This window comes from Corvus hawaiiensis, chromosome 20 (genome assembly GCF_020740725.1).
Source record: "Corvus hawaiiensis isolate bCorHaw1 chromosome 20, bCorHaw1.pri.cur, whole genome shotgun sequence".
NCBI classification, from domain to species: Eukaryota; Metazoa; Chordata; class Aves; order Passeriformes; family Corvidae; genus Corvus; species Corvus hawaiiensis.
Window position 1 is genome coordinate 4,372,885 of NC_063232.1, and position 14,750 is coordinate 4,387,634.

The 14,750-nt window shown below is 52.2% G+C and overlaps 2 protein-coding genes across 4 annotated transcripts in view; both read left to right on the plus strand.

Moving 5' to 3' along the window:
• Positions 1 to 2,416: 2,416 nt before the first annotated feature.
• ERAL1 (Era like 12S mitochondrial rRNA chaperone 1) lies at positions 2,417 to 7,764 on the plus strand. 2 transcript variants are annotated; one of them, XM_048324874.1, is made up of 11 exons: positions 2,417 to 2,544; positions 2,745 to 2,918; positions 3,008 to 3,135; positions 3,221 to 3,298; positions 3,433 to 3,479; positions 3,844 to 3,905; positions 4,296 to 4,408; positions 4,843 to 5,223; positions 5,652 to 5,801; positions 6,062 to 6,142; positions 6,408 to 7,764. In XM_048324874.1, exons 1-11 carry the CDS (start codon positions 2,427 to 2,429, stop codon positions 6,528 to 6,530), a joined length of 1,455 nt encoding a protein of 484 aa, XP_048180831.1. In that variant the 5' UTR covers positions 2,417 to 2,426; the 3' UTR covers positions 6,531 to 7,764. The 2 variants fall into 2 exon arrangements, with proteins under 2 accessions (XP_048180831.1, XP_048180832.1); XM_048324875.1 differs by having other exon boundaries at positions 2,417 to 2,514.
• A 986-nt stretch (positions 7,765 to 8,750) lies between these two features.
• FAM222B (family with sequence similarity 222 member B) overlaps positions 8,751 to 14,750 on the plus strand; it is a 34,152-nt gene continuing 28,152 nt past the window's right edge. Inside the window, exon 1 of one of the 2 annotated variants that reach the window (XM_048324644.1) lies at positions 8,751 to 8,818. The gene's annotated coding sequence lies outside the window, so the exon portion shown is untranslated. The remainder of the gene's footprint in view (positions 8,819 to 14,750) is intronic. The other variant, XM_048324642.1, reaches the window with a different exon arrangement.

Consider the following 14,750-nt stretch of genomic DNA (forward strand, 5'->3'; position numbering starts at 1 on the left):
CCCTGTACCTCGCCTGGCGGTGTCTGTACAGGGTCACCCCCCACTCCCAGATGTCCCTCCTGGGCCCCATCCCCAGGGGCTGCCCCCCTGCCCTGTTCAACACCACTGCCCAGCAACTGGGAACCAGTTTGCAGTGGGGAGCTCCCAGTATAGGGTCCCCACAACTATGGGAAGGGATAATCCTGGTGACCACAGGAGGATGGGGAATTTGTGGAGCAAGCTGAAGTGGAAGACACAGGGGGTGACCCCCTGCAAACCCCACATCCCCACATACCTCCATGGGCAATGCCAGGCTAGGTGGGGGGAGCTGCTTGGGGTGGTGCCCCCCCGGGCATGAAGGGGTTAAGGGCCCCGTCCAGCTGTGCAGTGCAGATGTGATATGCAGATGAGGCAGAGCAGGTTTTATAAGGCGGGTGCAGATCCAGCACCCCACAAAGCCCCAGTGCCACCCCCATAGGTAGGTGCCACCACCTGGGGAGCTGCTGTTCTGCTCAGGGAGCGTGGATTGGGGGGAAACAAAGGGGGGGGTTTGGGAACTTCTGTCCTGCTCTGAGATGGTGGGATTTGGGATACAGGGAGATGGTGTGGTGGGGAGGCAATTGGGAGCCTTTCTCCCACACTGGGGCAGTGGGATTGGAGGGCAAAGATGGGGTAGGGGGGTGTTGGGGTGAGGGGGTGATGGGAACCTCTGCTCTTCTCCAGGGTGGTGGAAATGGGGTGACAAGGAGGGATTAGGGGGATACCTGGGTGAGGAAGCCACTGAGAACCTCTATCCTGCTCTGGGGTGGTGGAATTGGGAGGGATAAAGAGCAGGTAGGGAGGTGCTGGAGTGGGGAGGCCTCCAGGAAGCAACAGGACCAGGGGGACAGGGATGGGGTGAGGGGGATATCAGGGTGGGAACAGGCTGTACTCCCTAACCACGCTCTCCCCTGCAGGCTCTGCTCCCCTCTCCATGCCGTCCCGGGCAGGATATCATCGTATACTGTAAGTTGGCTATGAGACACTACAGTATAGATGATGTACTCCCCGGGCTGCACCGACCACCTCCCGCCAGGACCGGCGCGGGACCACGGCCTGGAGCACCGGGGATGTGGGACATGGGCTGGGGGGGGTGTGTGGGATGGGGCATCCCGGGGTGTGGGAAGATCTGGACACAGCCAGGGACCCACCACGGCCGGCGGGGAAACCGTTACCATTACTGAGTTTAGTAATGGTAACGGTTCTGCCGACGGCTGGGCACGCGGCACGGAATGGCACGGAATGGCACAGAATGGCACGGAATGGCACGGAATGGCACGGCACAGACATGGTGATGGGGCCCTGGGGACGGGCACAGGACAATAAAGAGTGTTACAGAACCGTGGCTCCATCTCTGCTTCCTCCCCACGTCCCCTGGGGGTTCCGGGCCTGGTGGAAATGAGCAGCTGGGGTGGACTGGGGTGGAGCTCGGGGCTCAAGGGTGCGCTGGGGTGCAGGGTGGGATGGGGAATTTTGGGTGCATTTGGGCATAGAGGGGCACTGGGGTACCTTGGGGCAGGGCTTTGTGGTGCAGGGGACACGCGAGTGCACTGTGGGGTGTTGCAGGGAGCACTGGGGAGAACTGGGAGGCACTGGGGTGTGTTGGGAAGGCTGGAAGACTTGAAGAGCACTGGGGTGTAGTGTAGGGGGAGCACTGAGATGCACAGGGTTGGATAGAACAGGGGAACTGGGAGCACTGGGTCCCGCTGGGGAGCACAGGGGAGCAGTCAGATGCATGGGATGTGTTGTGAGGGGCACTGGGGTGCACTGGGATGGACTGGAGAGGGTTGTAGGGAGCACTGGGACAAACTGGGCTGTGCGTTGTAGCGGGCACTGGTGACACCGGGAGCACTGGGGGGCACTGGGGAGCACTGGGGGAGCACTGGGAGGGGCACTGGTGACACCGGGAGCACTGAGGGGGCACTGGGGAGCACTGGGGGAGCACTGGTGACACCGGGAGCACTGGGGGGGCACTGGGGGGGCACTGGGGAGCACTGGGGGAGCACTGGGGGAGCACTGGTGACACCGGGAGCACTGGGGGGGCACTGGGGAGCACTGGGGGAGCACTGGTGACACCGGGAGCACTGGGGGGGCACTGGGGAGCACTGGGGTCGGCACTGGGGGGGCACTGGGGAGCACTGGGGCGGCACTGGGGGGGCACTGGTGACACCGGGAGCACTGGGGGGCACTGGTGACACCGGGAGCACCGGGGACCGCGCGGCGGCGCCGGCAGGGGGCGCTCCCGCCTCCCCGCCGTGCTCCGCCGGCCCCTCGTCCGTCTCCATCCCACAATCCTCCGCGGCACAGCGGCGCTCTGGGCCCGCCCTCCCGCGTTCTCCGTCCCCGCGCCGCGCGGCAATGGGGGCGGGCACTGCTCGCCTTCCCGGCGTGCCCCGCGGCGGGCCAACATGGCGGCTCCCATGACCACGGCCGCCGCTCGGGCCGCGTTCTGGGCCGCCGGTGCCGCTGCGGTGGGGCCGCTCCGGCTGGGAGCAGGTGCGGTGGGGCCGCTCCGGCTGGGAGCAGGTGCGGTGGGGCCGCGGGAGTGCTTTGGGGCGGCTGCGTGGGGGAGGTGGCGAGCGGGAGGCCGGGGCGGAGCGGGGCCGGCGCAGAGGCCTTGTGGCAGCGGGTTGAGCGCTGCGTGGGGACGAAAGCATCAACGCGATTTTGGGGTGTTTTCGGTACGTTCTTGGTATATTCGCTGTTTGCCGGTGGTGTCCTTCCAGCTCGCCTCCCGGGGAGCCGCTGGGGCGGGCGCAGCTCGGCGCTGGGCAGGATCCTGGGCGTTCCTGGCCGCTGGAGCGGGAGCAGCTCGGCGCTGGGCAGCCTCCTGGGCATCCCCACCGAGGCACCGCCCGCCGCTCTGGGCCAGCACCCGCCGCCCGTGGCTACCGACAAAGGTGAGTGGTGCCGGCTACCGCCCCGCCCCAGGACGATCCTGACCCGCAGAGGGGTTTGGCAGCATCCAAGCCCCTCCTTTATCTGGCAGAGGAGCAGAGGCGCCTCTTGGAGAACCGGCCCGACCAGCCCCAGAACCCCAAGGTGCTGAGAATTGCCATCATTGGCGCTCCCAACGCTGGGAAATCCACGCTCTCCAACCGGCTCCTGGGCAGGAAGGTGAAGCTGGGATGGAGTTCAGGCTGTTACCTTGCTTTTTTTGGCGTGTCCTGGCTGTGTAATGTGTTTAATTAATTTCCTGCAGGTTTTCCCAGTCTCCAAGAAGGTCCACACCACCCGGTGCAAGGCCTGGGGTGTCATCACACACGAGGACACACAGCTGGTGAGTCCCAGAGCCAAAGGGCAGGGTTTGCTCATCTGTATCCTGTTGGATCACTTCTCATTACACAAAGATAGGGTTTTACCCTGACCTGTGACTGCTGGCAAACTTGAAACATTGCTTTTTCCTTTTCCTAGATCATTCTGGACACACCAGGCCTCACTAATCCCTTAAAAGCCAAAAGGTATCACCACTGGTGTGGGGAGGGGGGTGTGTGCTGCCTATCAAGGGTTGATAAGACAGGAATGTGATTTTCACTGTGCAAAGGTTGTAAAATAGGAGTGAAAGAATGTGTATTTTTAGCCTTATTTTGGTCTCCAAGTATTTTTTTTTATTGCAATTTCAGTAGCACACAGAGCCTGTGACATCCCTTGAGCCCTTTTGTGTTTGGTTCTGTGTATCTGCACATGATAAGGGATGTCACAGCCCCTAAATCAGCTTTGTGGCAGCTGGAATGAGGGAAAACACTGGTTTTCCTCTACTTTGAGAGGGAGGAACACAGTTATAATAAAGTGTGTCTGCTTTACTCATTTGTATGTGTCTTTCAGGCATAATTTAGATGAAGCCATGCTGACAGACCCATGGGACAGCATGAAACATGCAGATTTAGGTGGGTTTTCAACTCCTTTTGGGTCAAACCAAATCCTTTTCTGCCACGCGAGTTCCCAGCTGTGGTATCTGGGTGTTTGCTGGCAGCCCTGGGAGCGTGAACAAGGAAGGAAGGGCAGAGAAAAGATTTGGAATATTGACCTGAGAAGGGGATAAGAACTGCCTGGTGCCAAGGGGAGGCACTTGGGGTTAATGATTGGGTTTGGATGTTGAGGTTTAGCATGTGTGATGTCATTAGGGTGACAGGGTAAGCTGCATTCTAGTGTTTTGTCAATTAAAACTCTTCTTTTTGTCCCCTCCTGATGGGGGGAGTAACCGTAGACCCTAAAGCTGCAAGTGAACATTCTGGAAAATGTGGATTCATCCTGTTTCCCCCCCTCTTTCCTGGCAGTCCTGGTTTTGGTGGACGTGTCAGATCACTGGACACGGAACTCTCTGAGCAGAGAGGTGCTGAAGTGCCTGTCTCAGTTCCCCCACACCCCCAGTGTCCTGGTCCTGAACAAGGTAAATCCTGTTTGTTCTTCCTGCTTTCTTCAGGCACCAGCTGGCATCAGCAGTGATGGGGTTTGGGGTCTCTGGTGTGTTAAAGGACACAGGTTTCTCCCTCTGCTCCAGAATATTGAGGGGGGTGTGGGTACCTGTTGCATGCACAAGCACCCCTGAAGTTGTACTGCTGTCTGGGGTTTAAATCCACCTAGGAAGAGGAGCCAGGTTGGCCAGGGAGAATCTCAGCAGAGCTGGCAAGTTCTCAGTGTTTGGGCAAACTGTGCTGGCACTGCTGCCACACTCTGGTTTGGCCTCTGGTCACAAAACTGTCCTATCCTGCAGCAGCTGCTTCCCTGGGTGGTTACCTCTGGCTTCTTCAGATCCAGGGCCAGCTGCCCACCTCATTTAGGACAAATCCAGACACCTCTCTCTCTCTCTCTCTCTGACTTCAGGTGGATATACTAAAGAAGAAGTTTCTCCTGCTGGAAATAGTAGCTGACCTGACAGAGGGAGTTGTAAATGGAAAGAAACTGGAAGTGAAATCTGCATTTAAACAGGATTCCAGTTCTTCAGCAAAGTCTCCTCTTCAAATCACTCAGCCTTCTCCACCTGAAGGCAAGGTCCCACGATCTCCCTGTGGGCAGGAAAAGAATCAGGCCCAGGAAGGCTCTGCTTTGGACAGGAGCAGTGTTGTTGGGGGTGCTGGCACAGGGGAAGCCCAAGGGCCAAAGTACTATGGACCCGAGGATCTAAAAGACATGAAAGGCTGGCCACACTTCCAGGAGATCTTCATGCTGGCAGCTCTCCATGGGGAGGAGGTGGATACACTCAAGGTAACTCCAGTCTGAACTTGTGTCACACCTGGAGACTGGTGTGGGACCCCAGCACTTGACACAGAGCCTCAGCTCCTGTTCCTGGCCTGGGATGGGGGGAAAGTGTCAGGTGTCAACATGGGGTGTGTCCTTACTGCATCTCCAGGACTTTCTGTACAAAACTCTTGCCTGGGGGTCTCCAAGCAGCAGCTTGTTCACCACAATGAATCCACCCACTGCTCTCTTCTCAGCTCCAGGGGTTCTGTGGGCTTTTGTAACTGGTACACACGGCCCTAGGGAGGGGTTCAGAGCTTCCCTTTCTCTTTCCCCTGCCCAAAATACCAAACTGCTGCCCTGATGCCAGGCCAGCAGCAGTGCCCTCTCTGCACAGGGATGTTGGCACTGTGTGGGTGACACGTGGCAGCTGATGGGGGGTGTTGTGCCCACAGAGGTACCTCCTGATGCAAGCCAAGCCAGGCCCTTGGGAATTCCACAGCGATGTCCTGACCAACCAGTCACCTCAAGAGATCTGTGATAATATCATCAGGGAGAAGGTCCTGGAGTACCTGCCCCTGGAAGTGCCTTATGGAGTGACTCAGGTGGGAAGTGTGCCCAGGCAGATTTGGCCACGAGCTGTTTTATTGGGAATTTTGAGCTGTGCGATGAGAATCCCTTTGTTTGGATCTGTGGGATCTGCCAGGCCCTGTGGAGTGACTCAGTACTTGCACCCCAGGTGTGCTCTAAGACCCTTTCTGTGTGCGTGAGGGGGCCACCCTCGTGTGCTGGTGTCTCCAGGGGAGTGGTGTTTGGGGGTCCTGAGGATTTTCCAGGATTGCCGAGTGCTCGCTTGCTGTCGCAGGTGACGGACATCTGGGAGGAAGGAGAATGTGGGGAGCTCCTCATCGTGCAGAGCCTCCTGGTCCCAAGGGAGTCTCATAAGGTGAGTGAGGGAAGACATGGAATGCTGGGGAGGGTGAAGGGAGGTTCCCCAAGTCCTACACATGTACATCCTTGCTGTGATCCCTTCTCCCTCTCTTTTGGGAAAAGCCGTGTACCCAATACAGGCTGTCAGTAGCAACTCACACCTTCCTGAAGTTGCCTCATGGTTTGATGTTGGAATTTTCCTCATTGCTTCTGTGGCTGCACTGTTCTCCTGGGCAGTGGAAGGGTGAGTTTGATGATGTTCTCTCTGGGTTTTGACACAGAGGATGTTGATTGGAAGAGGAGGAAAGGTCATCAGCAGGATTGCTCAGGAGGCTGGCCAGGACCTGATGAACGCTTTCCTGTGTGACGTCCGCCTGAAGCTCAAGGTGGAGGTGAAGGGTTGAGCCCTTTGTGTGTTTTAACAGCTCTTGAGCTCTGATTGTGTGGAGAAACCAGTCCTGGGGCTATCTTGGCACCTTTGTTCAATCCAGACACAGAGGACGATGGAATCACTACAGTGGGCTGAAGTGGAATATGTTATCTTTGGGGGAACAGCCCAAACTGAAATAAAATCTCCAGACTTCTATGGCATCTGAACTGGGGACGGACACTGGAGAATCAGCTGCACCCATGATTCTGGTACTGCATTTCCAGAGCTGCCACCCACTTCTTTTGGGCTGTGTCTCACATCCTTGCTCCTGGGTGTCTGTACATGGAAGCTCAGGAGCATCTCCTGCCTTGTAGCAAACGAAGGGTTGCAGTGGAGGATTATCAGCACGTTTGTAATCTCTTCTGAAGGCTGAATCATGGTCACATAGGGGGACGAGGCCACCCCAGCCCACCTGATGGTCTCGTAGGGGCTTTTCTCCCTGCCCTGTTGAAGTTGGTGGGTGTAGGGAGTTGGTTTTAGGGGTTTCCTGGCAGCTGGAACATCTGTAATGCCTGACTGGCTTGTCTGTCATGCAAAACCAGTGTGGACCCACTTTTTAGGAATTGGAATAGTTTATTGCATCAGAGTTGCTTCCAAGTCCTCACTCTTTGCACCAGGTTCACAGGTACAAACACAGAAGCTGTTGCAGCTAAAGAAAACCCTGAAGTGGGAAGAGCAGCAGGTTCTGTATAGCTCAGGTGTAACAGATGGTTGGGGATGGAGAGCACCTGGCACAGGTGAGGCTGGAGGAGCAGGGCTGGCTCTGCAGAGCCCTTGGCATGGTGGAGCCTGGCACCACATATGTGCACCTGGATCTGGTGTTTGGGGCTTGTTTTGTCTCTTCACATGGCTGTGCTCAGGTGTTTGAGGCACTGGGTGCCTTCCTACCAGAAACCCAGGTAAAGCTCTGTGTGCTGTTATAAATTAACATCCCTGAGGGAAGAAAACCCCAGCAGTGAAGAGATTGGGAAGGGTCTGGGACCCAAACCTGCTGAGCCCCTTGTCCCTCTCTGGTGCAGTGTGAAAGAGATGTTTTACCCTTCTGCTGGAGGATTCTATCTGGAATGTGAGATCGACTGAAAACTGGGTTGGGAAACCTCCACGGACTGTCCTTCCATGTTTCCCAGGAGCAGGGGGTGCTGTGGTCCCTTGAATGCTGCTGTCCAACTTTTGTATTTCTCTTGCAATAAAATGAGGTCCCAGCACAAGTGATTGTTCTCTCCTTTCTTCCTCCCTGGCAGCCTGACTTCACGGCCACTGCCTTCCTTCTGTTTTATTCCAGCTCAAACCAGGGCACTTTCATGTTATTCCTCCTCTCAGCTGAGCTTAGATCCCGTTTCCTGAGCTGTGGCTTCTGAAGGTTGCACCTTGTGGGGGGAAAAGCTGGGTAAGCAGGGTTAGAGGGGTCTCGTGGGTATGAAGGGAGGCTGTCCCCTTTGTGTGGCCGTGTCATGGGAGGGGTCAGGGTCACCCTGTGCTGGCCCCGAGCTTCATCCCAGGCTGCTTCCAGGGATGGAGCCGAGTGCCCCGGGCAACAGCCACTCCTGGGGGCAGCGGGAATGCTCCTGGCATGGGAAGAGGTGAAGTCTCTCACCGTCCTGACCTGCAGCTCCTTAACGAGCTTTGAGAATTAGGTTAATTATCCCACTGCAAGCCCACCGCAGGGGTGCAAATTGTCACTTCCCTGTGGAAAAACACCAAGGACTGACCCCAGGTGGGCAGGGGATGTCTGTTGGGACCTCGGTGTGGGCAGCACCGGAGCTGTGGTAGAGCCCCCTCTGTGTCCCCTTCATGTTCCCCCCGTGTCCTCTTCCTGGCCCACCTACGTCTCCTTCTCAACCCCTATGTTCCTTTCATGTCCTCCTTGTACCCTGCCATGACCCCAGGTCCTCCCTGCGTGTCCCTCCTTGTTCCCATGTCCCCTTCACGTCCTCCCTGTGTCCCTCCCTTCATGTCCCCCATGTCCCTCAGTGCGTACCCCCCCCCGTGTCCCCCCATCCCCGCTGTTCTCTGCACTACCCCCCGTTACCGCCAGGGGGCGGCGCGGCGCTGCCCCCCCCCCCGCCCCCTCCGCTCCCTCTCTCCCTCTCTCCCTCTCTGGCGGGGCCGCGCGTGCGCGGGGCGGGGCGGGCGGCGCGCGGGCCGCGCGTGCGCGGGGGCGGCTGCGCAGCCAGCACGGCCGGGGCGGGCGGCGGCGGCGGCGGCGGGGCCGGGCGGGCACAGCGGCGGCGGCGCCATGAGGCCCGGGCAGGGGCACCGAGAGTAAGTGCGGCACGCGGCGGGAGCGGCGGCGCGGCCCCGCCGCCACCTCCTCCTCCTCTTCATCATCATCCTCCTCCTGCTCCCCCTCGCAGCGCGGCGGGACCGCCGCGGTTCATACCCCCCCGCCCCCCCCCCCCCCCACCATTGTCCTTCCCGGGTGTCCCCTCCCCCCGCCCGCTGAGGCATCACCGGTGTGGCGACCACCCTCCTGTCGCGACACCCGGCGCCTGTCGCGACACTCGCTCGCAGCCCGCCTCCCCCGGGGTCTCCCGCGCTCATCACGGAGCTCCCAGGCCCCCCGGTAGCCCCGGCGCCCTCATTACCTGTCCCTGGGTACCGCGCACACGGCCCGGGATCGCGATAGTGCGTCAGCCATCGCGACAGAAGTGCCGTCAGGGGGAAGGGGGGATTGCGGTCGCAGTGCGAGCACATCCTTTGTGTGATTCTTTCCCAAGAAAAGTGTCTTTTTGCAAGAGAATCGCAGGCTGCTTTGGGCTGGAAGGGACCTTAGAGCCCATCTCGTCCCAGCCCCCTGCCGTGGGCAGGAAGCACAGGTATCGTCAATAAATCATCCGTCGTTTTTATTCCCTACCAACCAATTTTCAAGAGTCTCAAGAAGAAGAAGAAGAAAACTGTAGAGCTGGACTCCGGTTCTCAGTCCACTCGTACAGCAAAGTGGTTTTGGTTCTGCAGCGTGTGAACCTCCCCGAGCAACACCTGCGAGGGCTCACAGACGTCTCTCACCCTCCCTTGGTATCACTAGGTACAAGTTTAGGATAAATCACAGATGCAGGTTGGTTAGTTCAAACCAGAATTTGTTGTGCTCACTTCTTACTACAGTCCTCAATTCTTCTGTAGTCACATTCTCAAGAAAATATAAGTTTATCTGGAAAACTTTTTGCAGCAATAGTTTTTTCCTCGTTATTGCACAAACCCGGTTCTTTGTTGCTCCGGTTGCTGCGAGAGAGGAGAGAGCTGGGAGCTCTCAGGAGATGAGGTTGGGTTCCTAAGTGATGTCATTTGTGCTGGAGCAACGGTGGTGACTTTGTGATGGAATAAATCCTCCTGGACGTGTCGGGGCTTTGTGATTGTGTGTGTGTGCACTGTGGAAACTTCGTCTGATTCAGCAGTCAGCTGAGAAAATTCCGTGCTTGGTGCTCCATAGGCAGTGAGGGAATAGAGTGATGAGAGTTGCATTTTCCTTTCAGCCTGTTTATTCTGATCAGGGCTTTTTTCAGCTTAAGAATTTGAACTTGTTGGAGTCTGGTAGTTTAAGTGGGTGCATAAAGCAGTGGGGAAAGATGATGTTCAAGGGTCTTTGGTATTAGAGGTGGAGAGAGCAGAGTTTTGCAGCCAGCAGCAGACTGAAGGATTCAGGGAGAGCATTCAGGTGGGTCTGAGGTCCTGTGAAGGCAGTCCAGAGGGTCTGAAAACTTGGAGGGGAAAAGCAGTGATAACAGAAAGCAAACTTAAAAGCAAATGCACACAGTATTAATTTTCAGCAGTGGAAGATTTGGATCAAAAGCAAGTAAGAGTCAGAGAGTAAGGTTTGCAATTAACACAGAATCTAAGCTTTCATGGAGAAATGCTTCCATAAAATAAAGGCTATTTATTTTCCAAATGGTATTTACACTGGGTAGAATTTCTGAGGTGAAGAAATGAAAATTGCCCCTTGTCTGGGGGAGCACAGGTCGAGCAGGAGCTGGAAGAGGAGTTGATGAATTGGCTGTAATTCACAGGCATCGCTTCAAATATTTTCAATATTTCTCAACTATTTTAAGAAGCTGTATTGAATTCCAGCCCAACCAGCCTGATAGTCTGGAGAGAGGAAGGATGCGTATTGCTGGAGCAAGAATTAAGCAAAAATAGATAAATCTGACATAATGGATGACAAGAGAAAGCTGATTGCTGAAAGATGCTGGCATGCTCTGTTTTTGCATGCTTGGCATATATTCTGTTGTGTTACATGGCTTTTGAAGTGTAAAAGAAAAGAAAGAAATCTCATTTTGTGCTGAGATAAAAGAAAAGGCAGGTGCTTAAATTCTGTTAAGGATCAGCTTTGATACTGACATGAAGGAGTGACCTCGCTTGCATTTACCCCCCTGTCATTTTGTGAACTTCTCAATTGAATAAATAATTCACTTAGCACCAAATAAATGCCATTTAATAAGACGGTATTTTTGATCCCCCTTTCACTTCACGTTGCAGTTTCACACTTTTTCAGCTTGAGCACAGCCTGGGGTGCTATTTCTGTTAATAACATTAAAAATATGTTGGAGAATGTCCACATAGTATTGTTTTTTTCTCCAAATGTGAAATTAAGGAACCGTTGTGTTCTCTGCAGCTTGGATATTTGCCTTCATTTAAGCCTTATTTGTATTTGTTTCAAGTTGTCCTCTGATAGATAAGCTTTTATATCTATGTTTGCTTCTGGGAACTGTTACCAGATCAAGAGGAGAAGTAAGGATTTTTGTCAAGGACTGAAGTATCTCTATTTCCCAGAAGCTCAGACAATGTGCAGGAGCCTCGGCTTGTGTCCTCTGCTGCACTTGCTGAAATGCCTGGATGTGGGATAGAAACTTCTATCAGTGTTTCCAGTGCAATATTTTAGTTTTTCACATTGGTTTGTCCATTCATTTTTATTCCTCTTCATTTTTGACCATGACTTGTTACTGGCTGGCATAAGGAGATGGGGAGATGAGGAAGTAGAAGGTGTTGGCCTGGCTGCCCCCACGCCAAAAACCTCCATCATCAAAGCATTTTATATCCTGTATATTCCTGGCTCACTCATCTTCAGTGAGCGGAGTCACAGATTTATGAAGTGAGAGATAAAGTAACGTCCATTCTGTATTTCTCTAAAGCTAGGTAAAACTTGCAGGATTCTTGGATGTGTGGAATTGCTAAATACACCACCAAGAACATAGCCACAGCCTGATTTGTTTAACAGATGATCAGCACTTTTAAATAATTGGCTTAAGAACATGTAGTTCACTGAAATGCAATGCCCAGCAGGTGAGTAACAGGTCACTGTTGTGTAGTACACTGTATCCAGGCCCTGCTGACTCTTCAGAGGCTGTTTTTGGGGTAAGATGCCCCTGAGGATGAGTAAAGGTTTCACAATTTTCTGCGTCTGTAATGAGTGTATCACCCTACCTTTTCCAATTTTCAGCACTTGAGACATTTAAACAATTTTAAACATCTCAAACTAGGAAATGAAGTGAGTAATTGAATTTTTTATTCCTTGTGTGGTATGCCACATTCCCATTTTCCCATTGTGCTTTTTGACTCGTGTTAAAATCTTCACCACACAGATCTTGGAGCAATTTTTTCTTTTAATTGCAGATTGTTACTTTTGACTGTGAACGCTAAAATGAGTTTGTCACACTATTCATCTTTCTTTGAAAAAAAAAAATGCTTTCCAAATACTGATTGAGGACCAGGGTTCCTGAACAGGCATTCTGCTGGCTGACGCCCAGAAAAGTTGTTCTGAACTTTACCCAAAGATATTTTTCTGAGGGGTTGTATTCTTTCAAAAGCTGATTTTACTGTCCAAGTAGGGCATAGCTTGGCCTACAGCTGGAGCTGACAGAGACCTCTGTGTTCATCTGCTGCTGGTTTCTATGTTTTTAGTAATTTGATTTAAATGGACACTTTAAAAACCAGCAGCTGTAGCTCATGGCTGACCCAACTTCACAGATCCTATAGGTCCCTTTTCCTTATTTCAGCACATTCTGTCTGGGTGTCCCTCCATGCCTCCCCACTCATTTAGTATTTGTTCTGTTGTTGCTATAATTATTCTCCCATTGTGTTTAGGAATTATGTTTCGTTTATATATTCCCACTGCTTAACTTGTTTATGCTGTGTGTGAAGATTAGTCCAAGTTTCCAGGGTTTGCGAGGAAAATGGTGATATTTCATTCTTGGAATAATTTCTCAGGAATGTAGTTTGGCTGCAGCATGGATTTGGTAGGGAACAGTGGGGGTGTAGCACTTGGGGATGAAAACTGGGAAAGATTTTTCATGTGAATTCCCAAGTCCCGTGCAGGGATTCTGGAGTGCTTGGAATGCGTGGAGCACTGGCTTGTTGATGTATTTAGAGATAACTGAACTGCTTCAGGCTTTTAAATAGATGCATTGATGGGTGTACTAGAGGGAAATGTGTTAGAAAACAGGTTCTCTGTAGATGCAACATATCTGAGACAAACCTTTAAGTACAGTTCTGCTGAATTAGGTGACAGATCTGTGGGTTCTGTAGGATCTTCGGTGGGCAACGCGTGTGAACGTTTAATTTCTTATGATGTCTGTGGTAAAGGTGATGTAGAAAAGGTGAACCATGAAAGCACAGCTATTTTTAGTATTAAAGAAAAAAAAAAAGCCGTCAAAAAATGATCTACTAAGTGATACATTGCTGACGTCTGTAGTGCAGCCAACCCAATTAAGGTGCCATATATTGTTTCCAGCAGGATTCTGATTGTTTCTAATTTGGGAACCACGCGAGAGCAAGTGGAAATAAGTGAAACACCATGCTCTGCTCTTCACAGTGGATCTAGCAGTTGTTCTCTGTAATTTCCCTCCTCATACTGGGACAATCTCCCTGGCCTGGCTAAGGTGGGAGCCACACTTGCAAAAAAAAAAAAAAAAAAAGCAAAAAAAGCCTATGTGTTTTTGTTGGTAAAATCTCACATAAGTCAGTGTTGAGAGCTGTGGATTATTTTCTCATTTCCTGGCCCCAGCATATCCTTTGCTGTATCCTGCTGTCCCTCTCCTTGCCTTCATGTTAAACTTGGACTGTGCATGTTGGAGGATGTGTCTCACAGTCCTGCCCTTTCCTGTCCCTGTCCCTTGCCACTCATTTTGTTTCTCTCTGTAGGCAGTTGAAAACACTTCGAAAAATATTATAGGGTGACTTTCTTGAGCCCATACCACAGATATATGTGTATATATGTATAGATATAGTTTAAATTCTGTTGGAAGGAAATAGCATTGTATGAACCTTTTTCAAAAAATTATGCAGATGCTCCCACTCTCCAAAGTAAACTTCCTCCTCTGCTTATCTTTTTTTAAACCTGGAATGAAAAACGGCATGTCTTCTTAACATCTGGAAAGGGGAGCCCTTCATGCCTACTTTATATTCTTTTATCTAGCATTGTTCTTCGTTCATCCTTCTGTTCTGGCACTGCTTTTCTTAATTTTTTGTCTTCTAAGCTGGAGGAATGTCATGTGCTTTGGCTTTGTTGTGGACAGGGAAAATTAGGGATTTGCTCACCCTCCTCTTCCAGCTCATCAGTGTGTTCTGATTCTGGGTTGGTTTTTATTTTCTTCAGCTACAGCAAAGCCCTCAGCTTTTGCCTCGAATGGGTGGTGTGTTCCTGGAGCTGGTGATTCGTGCATCCCTTGACTTTAAATTGTTCACAGCTCTGCTGAGCATTTGTGAATGAGCGTGGAGGAAAATCAATATGTGAAAAAGCCAGAGTAGGGGAGGGAAAACAGCTCTTCCAGCACCTTTTCCTGGTCACACCATTGCCTGATTTAGTTTTTGTGTCTGTGAACTCTTTAGTGTTTAAATTTAGAAATGGATTGTTTTGGAACAAGTCACTTTTAAGATCGTTTCCAGGAGATTTGTGTGTAATTTAATCCCATTCAGGTTTGCTGCTCTCTGATCTGCTTGTTCTGCAAGACTTCAGGTTCTCTATATCCCTGTCCTCTCCCACTATTTTCTACAAATCTGTTGGGGTTTTTTTTTCCAGTCAGAACTGCTGCAGCATTTATGAATCCTTTTATACTTTTTCTATTCCCTGTTTCTATTCATTGACAAGGTGGTGTTTGTTATAATAACCTGGAGGTTTAAAAATTGTAACTTCAGTGTCTCTGAAGGATCTCATTAGTGATTATTATTCAAATATTCTAGAAATTGAATGTGTGTACTTTAAAAA